This window comes from the organism of the source record quoted next, unplaced genomic scaffold, assembly GCF_019419815.1.
Source record: "Pyrus x bretschneideri cultivar Hongxiangsu unplaced genomic scaffold, Pyrus_bretschneideri_v1 Contig15, whole genome shotgun sequence".
In the NCBI taxonomy this organism is placed as follows: domain Eukaryota; kingdom Viridiplantae; phylum Streptophyta; class Magnoliopsida; order Rosales; family Rosaceae; genus Pyrus; species Pyrus x bretschneideri.
Window position 1 is genome coordinate 1169564 of NW_025999446.1, and position 19285 is coordinate 1188848.

Here is a 19285-nt window from a genome sequence, read left to right on the forward strand (position 1 = left end):
CGGCGCCGTCGCCGGAAAACCTGCAACTTAGGTTTTCTCGCTCGTTTTTCAACCGTTTTTCAAGATTTTTGCACCATTTTAACCCTTAGGACTAGTAGAACACGATCCTACAAGTTTTAAAGGCTAAAATCTACGAGAATTCACCTGTCCAAAGCTCCAAAACTCGGCCAACCTAGAACCAAGCTTTCCCGACGTCCAAATTTTTCCAACGAAGCACTCCCAAGCTCCTGGGAACCTCACAAACACAACTACAAGCTTCAAAAGTCCAAAAACAAGCTAGAATAAGTTTGCATGAATAGTGCTCAAATCGGAAAACCTCGAATCGACGTGAAAATGGTGGTTTCCCTACCTGAAAATGGTACGTCAGTGCTCCCCTCGACCTCACGATCACAACTACACCCTTGGTTTCCTCGATCTGTGTGAAATATGGTAGGTGTGTGTGTGTCCGTACCAGTTTAAGGAAGAGGAAGAAGAAGAATAAGGACTCGGGGGAGAGAGAGAGAGACAGGGAAAGTGACAGAGGAAGAGGGAGAGTGAGACAGTGTGTGTGCAGGTGTGGGTGTGGTCCAACACATGCCACACACACACAAAATAACCAAATAACATAACAAGACAAACTAGGGGTAAAACGGTCAAATCACATGTACGTTTCGATAGTTTCGGGACGGGGTGTCACATCAATAATTCACTTTAGTCCTGAAATCTAAACTCTAGTCTACAAAATAATGGCTCATACTTCTAAACCCTTTCCATATAAAATTGTCTCTAAAATGTGATCTACTTCGTCAAATCGTTTTGGTGAAATATAGGACTGTTTTCCTGGTCGATGTAGAAAAGTAGTCACTACTACGGTACACTAATAGTTTTTGAACAATGCTTGGCTACTCAAAAGATGAGTAGGAGTTCTTACTCAAAGTTGTTTGTTGGTGATTCTAGAACTTCATGTTCATGATCCAAACCATTTATATTACAAATCACTTTATAAAGATCACATCTGAAAAAAAAAATACAATTAAAATAAGGTCGTTTAGTTATTGAATTGTATAAAAACAAATGAATGGAATTGGTAAAAACATTACGAACCGTCTATATATTTACTATAATAGATTGACTAAATGATTTTACTTTAATTTATTTTTTTGCAGACATGACCTTTATAAAGTAATTCATAATATAAACAGTTTTAATTATAAGTACGGCGTTATGTGATTCAATCACGAAGAATTTTGGATAAAAATTTCTACTCATCATTGAGTAGTCAAGCATTGTTGGTAATTTTTTTTTGACAAATCTAAACGCTCAGTGATGATGTCGATGCACATAAACAAACACTGAGAAGATTACAAACTTGAGAAACGTAATTGAAGAGTATTGCACAAGAGCAAGAGCTTTCGCCATCTAACGGCCCCTCTGGACTTCAAGCCCACTTTACACAAGTGTCCAGTTCTTTGTGGACCCATATAAAACAGCCCATTTGATGTTAACCCTCTTAAGAATCTAAATCCCTAATCCCAATCAATCTCCATCCTAATCCTAATCACGTTTATAATCTAACTTGGGATCAGTTAAATTATAATTAAGTATCCCACAAGAGTCAAACACAAAGTTCCATAACATTGCAAGAAGAAAATAATAAAACAATTAAAACAATAAACAATCATTTATGGCGTCCCACAATTTTAATATTTATTTACTTTTTCCTGGATCCAGTGGATTGGCCAATGATTTTCTTTTGTCTTAATGAGCGACAATGTTATAGTGAGTTAGATATTTAGTTATTAAGAAAGAAAAAAAAATTGGTAAAGATTAAACCGACACTATCGTTTATATGCGTAGTAGTTTTTCACCACCGCACTAAAACGCCAACGATAAGCAGAAGTTTCTTAGTTGTTTCCTAAAATAATAAAAAAAATGTAAAACCGAGACGAGAATCAAGTTCCCATTAACATAACCGGAATCTTTGAATAGAAAACTAGAGACACCATAGCCAATGAACATAGAAAGTCAAGAGCCCACGGGCCACGACCATAATAACTATATTTAATTATAATTAAAATGTAGTAATTAATACTTTGAACTCTTATACTTTGAGGACTGTAATACTTGATCGCATATGTACGCAGAGATAATGTCTGTAAATCTTTAAATGGTGCCACGTGCACAAATTAATTGGGCGCCCAAAAACAAATTCGGATTCTTTTTGTGAGCATATCGTAGATACATGAATCGTGTGTTCATTGTATATTATATAGTCAGAAATTATTTTATTTAAAATTAAACAAACAGTACCTGACAAAAACTGAACAGATTAATCTTAGAATCCTTACAAAAATAATCCAAAGAAAATTCTTTTAGTCTAATAACAACTGATATTAACATTTCTTCGTTATTAAACATAGTTAACGTGTCAAAGCTACATTTATTGCTCTGCTGGGGACAGAGTATGTGTAGTTAATACGTGTGCATTTTACACGTTACATAGTCCGGACGAAATTAGATTTTACATTTGTAAATACATCAATAAAAGCATACAGTGGAAGAAGCAGCAGTAGCTACTGGAGCATTCTCATCATCCGATTCATGCTCTCTCCTCACTTTCTCTCTCATCCCCCACTCGCTCAAAGCTGAGCTCACCACCATCATAATTTCTCAACTTCCCCATTTGTGTAGTCCCCACCGTCACTGTGTCTCTCCTCTCTCTCTAAGCATTCTTCTTCTTCTTCTTTGAGGAAGGAGGAGTGAAATTTACAGTCTACGATGTCCGGGTACTCGTTTTTGAACGACCATCTCTCGAAGAGGACCTCCATTTTCGGTTTGCATTTGTGGGTGGTTTTGGGAATATGCGTTGGAGCCGCCATTGTTCTCGTCCTCTTCCTCATCTCGCTCTGGTTCACTTCCCGCCGCAACAGCAGCAGCTCCTCGAAAGCCAAGACCTTTACACACAGCTCCTCCGCCATCCCGAACGTCTCCAAAGAGATCCAAGAAATCCGAATTGACGACTTCCGGAACAACCCATCGCAGCCCGACCCGAAACCCATCAACCACCAGAGCCACCCTGACCCGGTTGCTGACCCGGACTCCGCCAGAGCCCTGCTTCTTAAGCAGGATGATCGCCACGACGGCCCGGCTAGGAGCGGTGGCCGACAGAGAATTCACATTGAGATTGGAAAGGACCACCAGATTTCGTACCCGGAGAAGGGCGGCGGCGGTGGGTCATCGCATGGCAGCGGGGAGGCTCGGTCTGGGGACCAAGGGATGATCGCTGCGCCGGAGGTTTCGCATTTGGGGTGGGGACACTGGTACACTCTCAGAGAGCTTGAGGATTCCACTAATGGGTTTGCCGACGAGAATGTGATTGGTGAAGGCGGCTATGGGATTGTTTACCGCGGTGTTTTGGAGGATAATAAGATTGTTGCTATAAAAAATCTGCTTAACAACAAGTATGTCGTTAAAGTTTTGCAAATTTAGGTATCAGTAATTGCTTAATTTCTTACTAATCATGGTTAATTTGAGATTATGATCATGTTTACTAAGAACCCAGTTGGGAAATTTGAGACCTTTAGCTTGGGGAGTAGGTTAATTTTGTTAGATTTTTCATTGATTTGGGGAAAATATACTTTTTGTTTTCTAACTGCTGCATGAGCTTTATATTGGGGAATTTGGCATGAGATAGCTTGATGATTTTACTTTGCTTGGTTCAGGGGACAAGCCGAGAAGGAGTTTAAGGTTGAAGTTGAAGCGATTGGCCGTGTTCGCCATAAGAATTTAGTGAGGTTGCTTGGTTATTGTGCTGAAGGAGCTCATAGGTAATTTTGATCTTCATTTGCTATGTTGTGTATACTTTCGAGTTTCGATCTCTTGTTTAATGCATGACCTTCTCTTGATGGCTAATTTGTTAAGAATCTTTGTGATTATTTCTTCTTTTTGGATTACCTATTATCTTTTCCTTAAATGATTGTACTAATGCAGTATGGTTTTTGTAGGATGCTTGTATATGAGTATGTCGACAATGGAAATTTGGAACAATGGCTTCATGGAGATGTCGGGCCTAAAAGCCCTCTTACGTGGGAGAGTCGCATGAATATAGTACTCGGTGCAGCAAAAGGGTATTCCTCAAACTGAATGACCTCAATTCTTTCAATTCTTTGTTGTTTATCATAACTAAAACTCTGCAAATGTTTTAGCTTGACATACTTGCATGAGGGTCTTGAGCCAAAGGTCGTTCACCGTGATATTAAGTCTAGCAACATCTTACTTGATAAGCAGTGGAATTCAAAAGTATCTGACTTTGGCTTAGCAAAGCTCCTTGGCTCAGAAAGGAGTTACGTGACAACTCGAGTGATGGGAACATTTGGGTGAGTTTAACCTCTCTATGTAACTGTTGCTTACTATCTGGAGAATGGAGAGTTATAATCTTGTTTTGGCACACTTAAATCACACATTTGATTTTGCTTTGTAGATATGTAGCTCCAGAATATGCCAGTACTGGCATGTTGAATGAAAGAAGTGATGTGTATAGTTTTGGAATTCTTATAATGGAGATAATTTCTGGGAGAAACCCAGTGGACTATAGCCGCGCTCCAGGAGAGGTTTGTTTTCATGATCTTCACTTGATAACGTTGTCTTCCAACCAGAAAAACTGGTACTGATTAGTGATCAAACTTTAGGTGAACCTAGTTGAATGGCTTAAAGTAATGGTTACAAATCGGAATGCTGAGGGAGTTTTGGATCCAAGGTTACCAGAGAAGCCTTCTTCCAGGGCACTGAAGCGTGCTCTTTTGGTTGCACTGCGTTGTGTGGACCCAAATGCTCAGAAGAGGCCTAAAATGGGGCATGTGGTACATATGCTTGAAGCTGATGATTTCCCTTTCCGAGATGTAAGTTGCATTCATTTCTTTCCCTAATTAATCTTGCCAGCTGGATATCTGTTTTCTAGCTGGTTTATGATGCTACATCTTGTTTGAAACTGCTTTCAACGTGTTTCGTTATTTGTCTTCATAGACTTGCATTCTGCAAGTACCAAAAACCTTTTATTTGTTTCTTTAGCTAAAAGTACAAGCATTTCTACGTCATGAAGGATTGGCATGATATTTAGATTTCACATTAAATGCTAATTTAGTGGATGATGAGAAAACTTGAACCTAGCGTATTTTGTAAACATCTCAGTCACTTGTTGCGCTTTGCATGTTGGCAACTTATGTCACACTACATTAATATGAACTAATGGGTGTGTTGGCTTCACTTGAACTGTTTAAACGTGAAAGCGCGTATTTGAGTTTCTCATCGACGATTATTTTGTGCAAATAAATTCAGGATCGCAGGGCTGGAAGAGAATATGGGCGCTCACCACATGACGCTGGAAGGGTGGACAAGCATGTGATTGAATCAGGTGATAGTAGCGGGTATGAGAGTGGTGCCCAAACTAACAAGCCATTATGGAGAAAGCAAGAAGTTGAAGAAGAGCATTAGCTCCTCACCTATCACCAGTTTTCATGTGTAAGGTGAATCGATGCACCTCGTTTTGCCCGTGTGCTTATGTCTAGGCGACAAGTTAAATTAAGTTAGCTGTTATTTACTTCCCCTGTATAGCCCCATTCATGTCAATATGAGCTTGCACTTCGGTGGATTCTCCAGCACCAGCTCTGTTATGGTGATTCAGTTATTGCGTAAGAGCCAGTCATAAGGAAATTTTCAGAAAAATAGTAAATTCCGAGTCTTCCATCGCAGTCTTATCGCCCGAGTTTGTTCCTTGACCGTCTTTCCTCTCTGTTAGGTAAGCTGTAACTTCTCATTGTTGAATCTTTGATAAAAGAACGAAAATGACCGAAGGTTTCACTAGGGCGTTTCAGTTAAGAGGCGAAATCAATGGCATTCGTGGCTTTCGCGGTAGGTTTAGGGTTTAGTTAGAAACACTCGGGCCCTACTGCATTCTGTCATAGGTTGACAGCTAAGGATGTCATATGTGTGCACAAAGGCATTTGAAACCTTTGGACCCCTCAAATTTTGCGGTTTTGCTGGTTTTTTTGTTAATGTAAAAGTTATTAGAGTGTCCTTCCTTCTGTTTCTTTCTTTCCGGACCTTCTGTTCTTTGCTTCGTTTTCTTTTAGGTCCCACACCAGACCTCACACCAAAAACATTTGTTGGTAGTTTCGAATTTTGTTTTCTTTCGCTTTTGGACTGAAAATCTGTGGTCTTTGTTTACATGTCGCATAAACCACAAAAATGCAAGCTACTAAAAGAGAACAGCACATGAAAGGTAACTTGTCTGCCAAAAGATGGTCGCCTCTCACATTTACCTTGTAGTTGGGACTATATCTCCTTTTATGTATCTCTTATCACGTGAGTATGATATGTTCCCGTAACACTCGAGATTAGTAGAAGTTGAGACTATATCTCCTCTTATGCATCTCTCATCATGTGAGTCAGATATGTTCCGTTACATCTGAGATTTTGCCCAAAACTAGACATTACTGTCCAGTACCGGTTCACTTTTGGGGCAAGGATCTGTAATATTTTTACAAGTTCATCTGCGATTCTTAAGTAAATTGTTAAGTACAAGATTGATTACATATATGCAAATGTCTTAAAGGAGAGAGACCATCTGACGTAAAAATTAGTTAATATTTGCCAATTTTATGAATTTTGAAGTTTTTTTTTTTGCATGGAGAGATCACCGACACGGAAAAGCGGGAAAAACAGTGACTAAATTCAACGCTTGTGACCCAAAAAACTGGGCAATTCTAAACCATGACGACTGCCCTCGAACTTCTAAAGTTGAAAACAACATTTGTTTGTTTCATGATTTAGGAACTAGTAATTTACGACCAACAGAGGGATTGATACCATGCGGTTAAGAGTGCTAAGCTCTACTGCAATCTTCATTCCTTTAGGAAGCTCCAAAAATGCAAAGTAACTAGATGCAGCATCTCCCACATTTGTCACAACCATAGTAAAGTTTTTCTCTTTCGGAGAGTCGTCCGTGTCGTTGAAAACGGCTATAAAAGAAGGGTAGTTTAGCTTAGTAGGTTGTGACCTGCAACTCCATTGATTTCGTCGGATAACAGCGCTTACTAGTGTACCCGAGGTCACATAGAAACTTGATAGTCATGTACATCCATGTCGTAGACGAGTCCGGGACTCATGGCTATGTTCGGGTGAATGTGGCTTGCACCGAATTCTTTATGGTGCTTCAAGTATTGTCGAGGTTGTATGTTGTGGTCATGATCGTTGATCGAATGGAAGAAAGGCTCCATTTGCAGTAAACACCCTTTAGCAGAGCTACAACTTCTGCAACATGGGGTGCTACCATTGATGCCCCTGACATTAGTTGGTAATCTGATGCCAACTTATACTTGTTTACTTCATGAACAACTTGTTAGGTGCAACTGCAGCGAGCACATCAACCCCATGTGCAATTCGGGTTTAGAATGCTTGGAGTGACGGGTCTAATGCTCTTGAAGAGAAGGTGCTACTTGTGGTGCCGGTTTTGTCCCCATATTGTTGTGCACAAAGGTAAGGGTTTAAACTTTAGTTGCATTGGCTCTTCTTCCATACTCTTTAATCAAAGACCCTATACTCTTTAATCAAAGAGCCTTTCGCCATTGATAGAACCAAATCAGGAATGGTGAAGTCTTCCGTGTATAAGTGTGACGTATCTGACATGAAGATTGCAGCGTAAGCACCTGCGTTCTTTCCCTCTTTCAGTTGTCCATCAATGTTAACCCCCTTGGGATTATCACAGAAGACTGATTTTCTAGGCACTTCTTTATGATCTAATGCCCCATAATCGCATGTTGATTTGCTCTCAGTCTTTCCCGTAGTACAACGGTTTATCAGCAATGTAAATGCTTTCGAGGAAGTATGATCCTTCAATTGTGAAGCCGTTGTCTAGAGTCAAGGTTGCACTGAAAGTACGATCAGGTGTGCCAGCTTCTACTGTTGTGATCCAGGGTGCTCCATTATAGGTTGAGTTATCAGAAGGACCATTATTATTCCCAGCAGTGCATACGAAAACAGTTCCCTTCTCAACCGCTGAAAGAGAACCGATGGCAATTATAGCGTTCTAGTAAGGAAGTTGAAGCCAAGAGACAGTGACATACAATCAGAAATCGCCTGATCCATCCTGGCAAGCACATCACTAGCTGCACTCTTTTCTGAATCTGTCGCCCACACCGGACCTTGTACATGGCAACAAGTGCATGCGGCACCACCCTTGTTGTCGTGCCTTTGGCATATCAGAAATGACACATGGTTGCCTGCAGCTGTTGATGATGTGTGTGTTCCGTGACCAAACAAGTCTCTCGGCGAATCAGAAATGATACATGGTTGCCTGCAGCTGTCGATGGTGTATGTGTTCTGTGACCAAAGAAGTCTCCCGGCAAATCATAGTCATAATCTTTGGAAATCGGTAATACCTGCAGCTGCCCTTTGCTGAAAGATCGAGCACCAATGATCTTCTTATTGCAGAGAGACGGGGTGAATGCAGTTCCATTCTCACACTCGCCCTTCCATCCTATTGGCACTTCTGACATTCCCTTATCGCCAAAACTCTCACTCCCTGGCCAAATTCCCGTATCATTAATTCCTATGATCACATCTTGGCCAACTGAGGTATTAGGCCGTAAGCCGAGGTTCTGTCTAAGTCCAAGAAACTTGGGACTGTGAGTTGTGAACATCTTTCCAAAAGACTTGGGATACGTGGCAACATGAGCTGGGGATATCTCCAATCTAGACAGCTGAGGAGTAAGCCTGGCACTGAATCCATGCACGACATGGCTGTATCATGAGTACAGCAACATTTCACGGTCATCATTTTCTGCAGGAGACGAAGACGACAATGATTTCAAGGTGGACTTGTGCCACGCCTCGTGCGTTGAGAAAGATTCGAACTCAACATTCGATACTGCATCGTTGATCTGCAGCAGCATTAACAACAGAAGTGTGATCGTGATGTAAGAGGGATTTTCGAGCGTTATAAGAAACCATTGTTGATATTTAATTACAAAACGTTATGTTCAAGGTCCGTGTTTAGAACGCAATTTTCTGGTCGATTTTGTCAATGTCAAAACAAAAAGATTACTGGGTTTAATGGTTTATGTGGTTATTACTTAGAGAGATTGGACAGGCCTTGTCTGACTTGATAGCCTGCACTTTTCTTCTGGTTTTTTTTTTTTTTTTTTTTTTTTTTTTTTTTTGGTTCTTTTCGTTGGTTTTTAATCTTTTGGAGCTATCTGTCAAAACCAATCTGCATGCCTTAATGTCAAAGGCGAGAGAAACTAAACTTACCTATTACATAGTTTGTACTAATTTTTTTTTAGTAGTCTGGACTACTCAATGGTACAGAAAATGAACGGTTAACATTAAATTGAGACAATACTATTTTTACTTATTTGTCAATCTAATAAATATAAAGTCGGACTGTAGTCCGGACTAATGAAAACTTACATACCCATTTGTGTATTCTCTCGCCTAAGTACAATAAGAAAGAGATAGACACTTAGACATAGAAGTTTTTTTTTGTCAAAGCCACCCGAAAGTTTACTCATGATTTTGATTACTTTTGTACACGCTATCGCTCGAATCTCTTACCCTGGCAATTTTATTGTCATGGGTCCTAGTTCGAACTCAATTGGACTAAAAATATAAGACCGTATCTGAATGTTGAGCCTTATACCAAAATGGGTAGCTGATTTCTAATGTTGAATTTGAGGAGGCCTAGTGGTAGTGGATCATACCAAAATATCTAGTTTGATGGGTTCACTTGGCAATCCCAAATTAATTATGATTGGAAATTTAAATATTAGAAAACAATGGTCATATCATTTTTAACTTTTCCTACACTTTAGTTAAATTTTGTTCGTTGATTTTGTTGGTATGAGTCAACGATTTTCTTTATTAGTAACAATTCAAACTTTAATATTTTACTATAATTTTATCTGATTTATCTAATTTAATGACTAAAAATTAAAAGGATGTGTGAAAAATTAAAAAAAATAAAAAATTGTGAAAGTACCTCCCCTTTATAACCCTTGCTTTGGGAGATAAGAATGGAGACCACATGCTACATATTGAGTTCTCTATTTTCAGTAATGAAAACATAAAGAAAGTTGCTTTGAGTGCTACCACCACGAGACATTGGGAGAGACGTACCTCCAATTAGTCATATTTTGGACTTATAATGCGACATTATGCGAGAAAATTAAACAACATCATATCACGTCATTTATTTATGATGTTAGGAATTAGTGGGTGCAGATAAGTTCTCGAAACATTGGATGTCTACTTCTTACTTAGGGATTCCGTTTCTTGTAAGTAACGTTTTTGTATGTAGGTTTGATCTTCACATTGAAATGGGGCAAAACCAGAACCAGTAGTTGACTCTGAGAATGGCCAAGATGATCATCAAAATGCACCGTCCATTCATAAAAATTGCTTTTTATAGAATCTCCATGCTTGATTGGTTGTGTTTTTGCCCGTATAAAGGGAAGATGCTACAGTGGTCCATTGGAATTCTCTGCACTAAGCAACCATATTCCCTAGATATAATTAAGGCCCTTCTTTGATTTGGCCTCAGTGGAAACTGAAACATCTTTGGGTCACCCTCACCTTCGAGGGGTGAAAGAAATTGAAAATTCAAGTCGTTTTCGATCCCAAATTTTACAAGTCAGCATACTTTTTATTTATCATAGAAGTGATCACATATAAGATAATGATGCATGATTGCATGTGGGTTCCTACATTTTGAACATAATAATAGAGTAAACTAATGCAGTTTAAGCTTAACCCAATATGATAATAACAACATAATTTGTGCAATAATATGTGCCAAATCTGAGCTAGCACAATATAATTAGTCAAAATGATTGTATACATGTAAGTGGGCGGTTGGTTCAGGTCTCCTTGTAGCTTGTTGCAATCAAAAGTGATTAGGCCTTGGGTTGGACTACAAGTCCCGGAAAAAATAAAAAATAAAAAAATAAAAAAAACAACAACAACAACAGTCAGGGCCAAGTGTGGTTGTTAGTAGGGTAGCTTATTGCTAATGATGTCACAAACAATCATTTGTCACGCTTTTAGCAATAGTTACGCTAGAAAAATTCACTCTTACTCCGTGCCTGTTGCCATTATTTTTGTAGTGGATGTAACTAAGTTGTGCAATTGAGGGTACATGGTAGGCTCAAATGCGACAATTGAATACAATACAGTCCAGCTCATGCTGATCCCAATTTGGGTGAAAGTGAAGTAATGTTTTTGTTATGTGTTCTAACTTTGAAAGAAAAAACCAAAATGCTCCTCAAATTTCTCTTCGAACATAAAGGTGATAGGGACATGGGTTCACTGTGTTTTCTTCCTTCCATTCCACTTGCATTTGGCACGCGTTGGGTACACCATTTTAACCATATGCCCTTGTTTTGTGGCGGTCCATACAATGACAAGATGGTCTCCTAGGCCTTGCCAAATGAACGGTCTTGATCTAGCGTGCTAAACGTTAACAAGCATAATGATTAGAGTGTTGGGGCGAAGGATCCTCTTCTGAGCAAAGGGTGAGGATCCTCCTGACTAAGCCCATCGGGCCGTTGAATAGGGTCGTTGAAATTTTATTCAACGGGTATAAATAGGGAGCTCCTCTAAAAGTTATAATAATTGTAGCCGTTGGATAAAATTTCAAAGGCCCGATGGGCTTGGTCAGGAGGATCCTCATCCTTTGCTCAAGAGAGGATCCTGATCCCATAGGTTAGGGCGAAGGATGCTACGCTCATTCGTCGGTGTATGTGTTGATTGTTCACTGATGTACGTATTAAGAGGATTACGAGTATTACCTCATACACGTATGCACATTTAACTGTAGCCATCTTCTAGGTCAGGAGAATAAGCTTATAATTAATGCATCGACGGACAAGATAAGCTTGCATGTGTGTCGGCTCTAGATTAGGGAAGTATGTAATTAACTTTTGAGGTTAAGCAGTCCATATATTATCCTTAACATGCATGGGCAATTGAGCAGGAATAATAGATAGAGATGATGTATAACAAGGGTCCCCCACAACTTATATAATTGATCTCATATACACCAAGTTGAGATAATCAGATGGTGATGAGGAATATATCTATATATTTCATTGCTTCCCGTAACTCCTAAACGACCCTATAAGTTTACAAACTTTACGAATCCATTTGTATTCTAATTTTTTCGCCTCCTCCCTTGTGCTCAACATCAATGTCTAGTTACTACCATGTTTTGTATTTCTGGCTTTCCATTACCACCATCTCACACCTTGCAATTGTCTCAACCTTTGCTCAATCCCAAAACTATATCATCCACATGGATTCATCAATGATGCCTAAAGCCTTTTCTGATCATCATTCATGGTACGTAGCAACATTACACTCCACATTAGGCAAGTTTACGCCTATCACCACCGGGACCTCCTCCTCCTCTGCCCTCTCTTCCAAACTCATTTATAGTTATACTCATGTCATGAATGGTTTCAGTGCGAGTCTCACTGCTTCCGAGCTTGAGGCCTTAAAAAGCTCTCTAGGCTACATTTCTTCAGTGAAAGACTTGCCAGTAATGAAAGACACAACTCACTCCTCTCAATTTCTTGGCCTCAACTCCGGATCCGGAGCGTGGCCTGTTTCGAATTACGGCAAAGATGTGATCATTGGGTTGGTGGACACGGGTGTTTGGCCAGAAAGTGAAAGCTTTAACGAAGATGGGATGTCAGAAATCCCACCAAGATGGAAAGGAGAATGTGAAAGTGGCACCCAATTCAATTCCTCACTGTGCAACAAAAAGTTGATTGGGGCAAAGTTCTTTAACAAAGGGCTCATTGCCCAAAATCCCAATCTGACCATTGGAGTGAATTCAACAAGGGATACTGAAGGGCATGGTACCCACACCTCATCTACTGCCGCAGGAAATTACGTGGCAGGGGCATCTTTTTTTGGTTACGCCCCAGGAGTTGCCAGCGGCATGGCTCCTAGGGCGCATGTGGCCATGTACAAGGCGCTTTGGGATGAGGGAGCATTGTCGTCGGATATAATTGCTGCTATTGAGCAAGCAATTATAGACGGTGTGGATGTTTTGTCTTTGTCATTTGGGTTAGATGGTGTTGCTTTGTATGAGGATCCTGTTGCCATAGCAACATTTTCTGCCTTGGAGAGAGGTGTTTTTGTGTCCACGTCTGCAGGAAATGAAGGACCTTTCCTTGCTACCTTGCACAATGGTATCCCTTGGGTTCTCACGGTTGCAGCTGGTACAATTGACCGGGAATTCGAAGGAACTGAGCATCTTGGAAATGGAAACTCTGTCACGGGGTCTACTCTCTATCCCGGAAATTCATCTTCAACCCAATTTCCGGTTGTTTTCTTTGATGCGTGTAACAATACGAAAACATTGAAGCAGGTAGGGAAGAAGATCGTCGTGTGCCAGGACAAAAATGATACGCTGAACGATCAAGTTTATAATGTACGCAGCGCAAATGTTGCCGGAGGTATCTTCATTACCAACAACACAGATTTGGAGTTGTTCATCCAAAGCTCTTATCCCGCAATCTTTCTTAGTCCAAAGGAAGGTGAAGTGATCAAAGGTTACATCAAGAGCAACTCACAGCCAAAAGCAAGCTTGGAGTTTCAAAAAACACTTCTTGGTGCTAAACCAGCACCGAGTGTTACTAGCTACTCGTCTAGAGGGCCGTCCCCTAGCTTCCCGTGGACCCTGAAGCCAGACATTGTGGCTCCAGGGTCGTTAGTCCTGGCTGCATGGCCTCAAAATACCTCCGCAGCCGTGGTGGGCAAGAAAGACTTGTTTAGTAATTTTAATCTACTGTCAGGGACATCCATGTCGTGCCCCCATGCAGCTGGAATAGCTGCGCTTCTGAAAGGTGCGCACCCCAAATGGAGCCCTGCTGCTATTAGATCCGCCATGATGACGACATCAGACATATTGGATAACACCGGTAGCCCCATAAAAGACATTGGCAACGCTAACCAACCAGCTAGTCCTCTAGCCATCGGAGCCGGGCATGTCAACCCTAACAAGGCCCTAGACCCCGGGCTCCTTTACGACGTGAATATTGACGACTATGTTAACCTTCTTTGTGCACTCAACTACACCAACAAGCAAATCCAAACCATCACTAAATCAGCCTCGAACAACTGTTCAACTCCTTCCTTAGATCTTAATTACCCCTCTTTCATAGCATTCTTCAATTCAAATGACTCGAATTCGAACGTACAATCTACTCATGAATTCCGGAGGACGGTGACCAACATAGGAAAGGGACTGTCGACCTACGTTGCGAGCGTGACACCATTGAAAGGGTTTGTGGTTGGAGTCGTTCCGAAGAAGTTGGAGTTCAAGGAGCAGGGTGAGAAGCTGAGCTTTGTGCTAAGTATAAAAGGACCAAGAGTAATGAAAGAGGCAGTGGTTTTTGGTTATTTGAGTTGGGTGGAGAGTGGTGGTCAACATGTGGTGAGAAGCCCCGTCGTGGCTTCAAGCCTCATCAGCTCAGAGATAGCGTCGCAACAAAGATAGCTTGCCTGTTCTAGCAAGTATGTGATCATTCCCTTACTAAATAAAAAATTATAGTTTCAAATATAGAATGTCAGGCTAACAGCAGGTTGGTGTCTGATTAATTAAAGCTGGTAGCCAGCGATTTCAGATCGTCGGTGATGGTTTTGTGTGGTTGTTAGTCTATATAGGATATAGCTTTGTTTATTCATGAACGTACCATTGGAACTAGAAAGACATTAGACTTTGTCACATTGAAACAAATAAACAATCAACTTTGATTGTTTATCTAAGTTGCATGCATGTGTTGTGTGCGATCGTCAAATTTAGATGAGGTGTTACTGTTATATTTCTGTTAAAACATCAATACCTATTTATTTATATCATGTTGTAAGTTCGGAAATGTCAATCATGTCCCACATTATGACGAATGAATAATTAGTAGCAGACAATGTGAAAGTCGCACTCATGACTCGTACGTCTATCAGTTTTATCGACAAAAACTGAGAACAATTTACATGGTCCCAATCCGTAAACGTACCCGTCAACAAAGCATGGCCAGATTCTATGAATTTTATACGAGAACTATTCTATCGTAAGGGTAATATGATTAGGGTGATCAATTTTTTTAGATTAAATTTTGTAAAATATATAACGTAGTTGATGATGATTGGATTATTGTTTAAGTATTATTTTTGTTTATTTATTGTTTAAGTATTGACTAACGTGCTCATTATCTATCATTGACAAATCATATAGTTTGTTGCAAGTGACTCTCTACCACAGTGGTGGAGAGGAGTGAAGCTCTTGCATGACTGCGTGGGTTCAAACTCCGTCAATGACAAATCTAATTTCTAACTTAACGACAATATCGCTCAACTCAAAAAAAAAAAAAAAATCATATAATTTGTAAATTTAGTTTAAAATTTTAGTTTACAAGTTTAGTTACCTAACATTTAACTCATTCTTTAGATATATAATTTCAAAGTATTAATTATTTAGATAATTATGCATGTGTGATGTATGTGTTGGAAGTTAATTTAAAAAGCCTCTCGAACAAAAAAAATTTCTTTTATACGATTTTTCTTTTCATGTGGCAGCCATCCCATCTAGGGGTTGGCACAGGCCGGGTCGGGCCTAAATTTGGAAAGGCCGAGTATTGCAAATCTGATTACTGGAACCGGATTGATTCGAACGGATCCACGGCTCCTTCTTTTCTTTTTCTTTTTTTCTTTTTCCGGTTTTGATCGCCTCCCAAACTCGCCATCCTCCAGATCTTCGACTCGGTCTTTGACATCAAGACCCATATCCGCTTGCCGCGCCGTTTCCAAATCTGGCACAAAACCATAAACCCAATTCACCACGAAAATTCTATTTTCTCAGTAGCCAAATAGAAAACAAGAAGGGATGACACCTACAAATCCAAACCAAAAACCCAAAACCAAACCAAAATTGTTTTAAAACCTCAATTCTCAAACCAAACAAACAAAAAAAAAAAAATCAGAAGGTTGGGGGAGAGACAGATCAAGAGGGAGGAGGTTGAGAATTGACAAATCCAAGATGTGAGAAATCGGAGATAGAGGCGTTGGGAGAGAGAGAGTGAGGAGACTAAGGAGAGGAGAGTCTTCGAGAAAGTGTGAGACACTGTGGTGGAGGTCACGGTGGGTGTGGGTGTGGTGTGTTTGCTTCGGGAAGGAGAGTTGCAGATATGGGGGGGGGGGGGTTGAAGAAACAAGGAGAGGAATGAGAGAGAATGATCAAGAGATTGGGGCTGTGTGTGTGTGTTCTCTGAGGGGAAAGAGCATCGAGATAAGAGAGAGGGAGACAAGGAGACAATGTTCTCGAGAGTGAGAACTGTCACGGGGAGCTTAGCAGACAGTATTGTTTTTAAATTGAGATGTTACACAAATGAGTCCCCGGGTACCCCTTTTTTTATATTTCTGGACCCGGCCCGCCCCTAAAATTCTAAATCCCCGTCCTGCCCCATTTCTCTTTTTAAAAATTAGGAATCGGGCCGTACCCGCCTTGACTCTCGATTCCTGTACCTGTTTGCCCACCCCTAATCCCATCCCTAAGAAAGAAGCTGGGAAAGACATGGTTGAGGTCGAACCCAGCATACGAAGAATAAAAAGATTAATGCCTCCTTAAAACAAAAATATTGGTACATAAACTAATTGCGATTGACGATTCCATTCTATATTGTTTATTTCAACAGAAGACCACATGAAAATTTTCGCGTATGTAACAAGAAAAATGGTGTCATGAGTTCATGACACCATTTTTCTTCTCATGCCCACCCTGCAATTTATTTCTGAGTTTTGGCAAGATATGTTTTATTTTAGCAAGATATGTTTTTTATGAAAGTTATAATTTGATTTCCTAAACTCTATTTTGTACTATCATGGACTTGCTTCTTGCTTTATATCAATATCATGTATATATAGTTCGTAAAAACATCGAAGTTCCCTTTAAGCAAAAGTTGGAAGGATAATGTTGGAAGTGGGTGCAGAATAGAACAACTTTATTTAGTGAAATTTTTTTTCTATCTGAAATGACATGAAAATTTATGATCCTTGTATTTTTCTAGACAATTAACATTTTAGTTTAGGGAGATTCTTTCCGTTCTAAAGTTGGTGTAACATCTGTTATAGTTACTGGAGAATTTTTCCCTTCAATAATTGGAGGTAGAATTTGGAGCCAAAGAAAGATCGGTACTTTAATATTTGTGTTTCACAGTAGACCAGCAAAAAAGAAACTCAAAAGATGGGAATTAGAAAGTGACACAACACATAATTAGAACCAAGCAAATTCACATGCAGAGGCCGATCCATAGAGGGACCAATGTGGTTACGGGATCTTTCGGACTCCAGAAAAACACCTATAAAGGTCCTCTGAGAACCCTTCAAATGTTTCGACAGGGGGACCGACCTGACGCTTAGGGATATATAGGGGCTACGTTCAGGAAGTTGGTTTATTTTGTTAAATGACACATAGTTGGTCCAATCAAAATTCTTGTGCATGATGCATTATTTGTACTTAATGCAAAGAATGCGATCTAATTAAACTTGAAATATTGGTTTTTAGTACAATTACATGTGCATGAACCTTTCTTTTGATTGAATAGTTCGGATTGTAGCTCCATGACATGCTGTGCTCACAAAGCACTCTCTTAAAACATTGCAGCAAATCGTCGTCTTCGTCTACATCCAGGTTTCGTCAACGTCATCATCTTGCTAGATTGTTTCTTTGCAAGTTAAGGTGCAGAACTTTCAGTGCCCAAGTAGGCAAATCTCAATAACCCCTTTTCTGTTACATAATATATTTTACTTTTATTATACACACATTATTATTTTTAAATTTTTTACGAATTTATATGTTAATGTGCTAACAGTAAACTGATGTAAATATGTGGGATGTATTGATCCTCTATATGGATTGGAAGGATGGGGGATTTGTCAGGCCAGACTATGGATATCGAATCAAATGACCCATGATCGCCTGAAAAATTTTCTTCACGTTTTCAGGTCCACAAAACTGCATGTGTTAACATCATCTGCAAGGAAAAATACAAAACCCTAATAATACATGCAAAAATCTTGGAACTTTGATCCATCGTTTTTGTCTGTTATATATGACGATAAGACTCGGCAACTTCTTCCCTATTTTTAATTCCAGCTAGTCAACTGGATGATCGAACAATATCTCATCATCATGTGGCTGCTCCTTGAAGATGGAAATATAATGTGTGCGCGCGCTTGTTTTGTGCAAGATAATTAACAGTTAAAACAAACTGGAAAATATGGAAAAACGAAGGATGAGAATGGGCCAATGTTAGGGAGATGAAAGTGCAAAATTCTCAGGTGATGCCATTGCTGATAATGGTTGTGTACAACTTCATATGCTGTTTTAATAGTCTAACTGAGACGGACATTTTAATTGTTATTTAATTTTGCAGCGCTTTTTTTCACTCTTTGTATGTAATATAACTACAATTAGGGATTAGCACGGTCTGAATTGGATCTAATCCAAAGTTGTTACCAAACTAATATTGACAAAATGATTTTGCTTCGGTTCAATTTTAACGGAAACCACAAACGAAATCGAACCAAACCATGCTAACATTGAACGGTTCGGTTAAGTTTAGTTTAGGGTCCTTTTTTATTTAATTATTTACCCATTTATAACAAAAAAGAAAATTCATAGCTTGCTGCATTAATTTTCATTTTATAGGCACATTATCAAGCCATCTTAAAGTCCTGAAACTGCGTCCCTTCAGGGACATCCTACTACACTTGTAAAATAAGATAATATAAATGCGCATATAAACAACTAATCCCATTCAATTGAGGCCAGTTTCTATATCAACTGATAACCATTTTTGTTTTCAGTTTTTACTTTCACTTTATTTTGTAACTAAATTTAAAAATTAAAAAATAAAATTAAAAAACGATATTATCTATACTAAGGAAGATGGGGTGGCCTTAGCCTCACAATAAGCTAGAAATAATGTGGTTCAAACTCACTTTTAACGAGAATTGAACCTAAGACCTTTCACTTACAAATGAAAATGAATACCTCTAGACTATAGCACTTAAGTGGTTTGTAACTAAAAAGTTAAAAATTTATTTGATAACTAATCTCGATGTTTTAGATTTCAGAAATAAAATAAAAATTGATTTCATAATCAAGCCAAATTGAAATCTCCTTAAACCAATTTCAGTTTTCAAATTTTGTTTCCATACTTTTGCTCCCCCTTTCTCATTTAACATTCTA

The 19285-nt window shown here is 39.4% G+C and overlaps 2 protein-coding genes and 2 pseudogenes across 2 annotated transcripts; 2 read left to right on the top strand and 2 right to left on the bottom strand.

Moving 5' to 3' along the window:
* The first annotated feature begins 2708 nt into the window (after window positions 1-2708).
* On the top strand, window positions 2709-5636 carry LOC103950340 (probable serine/threonine-protein kinase At1g01540). Its single transcript, XM_048580238.1, has 7 exons — window positions 2709-3440; window positions 3702-3806; window positions 3984-4106; window positions 4185-4355; window positions 4460-4589; window positions 4668-4877; window positions 5314-5636. The coding sequence occupies exons 1-7, from the start codon at window positions 2758-2760 to the stop codon at window positions 5467-5469; spliced, it is 1578 nt and encodes a 525-aa protein (XP_048436195.1). The 5' UTR covers window positions 2709-2757; the 3' UTR covers window positions 5470-5636.
* LOC125475485 lies at window positions 5501-7523 on the bottom strand (annotated as a pseudogene).
* On the bottom strand, window positions 5501-11852 carry LOC125475431 (annotated as a pseudogene).
* A 226-nt stretch (window positions 11853-12078) lies between these two features.
* On the top strand, window positions 12079-14604 carry LOC125475486 (subtilisin-like protease SBT3). The gene has a single exon (XM_048580245.1). The coding sequence runs from the start codon at window positions 12218-12220 to the stop codon at window positions 14534-14536; it is 2319 nt and encodes a 772-aa protein (XP_048436202.1). The 5' UTR covers window positions 12079-12217; the 3' UTR covers window positions 14537-14604.
* Window positions 14605-19285: the final 4681 nt, after the last annotated feature.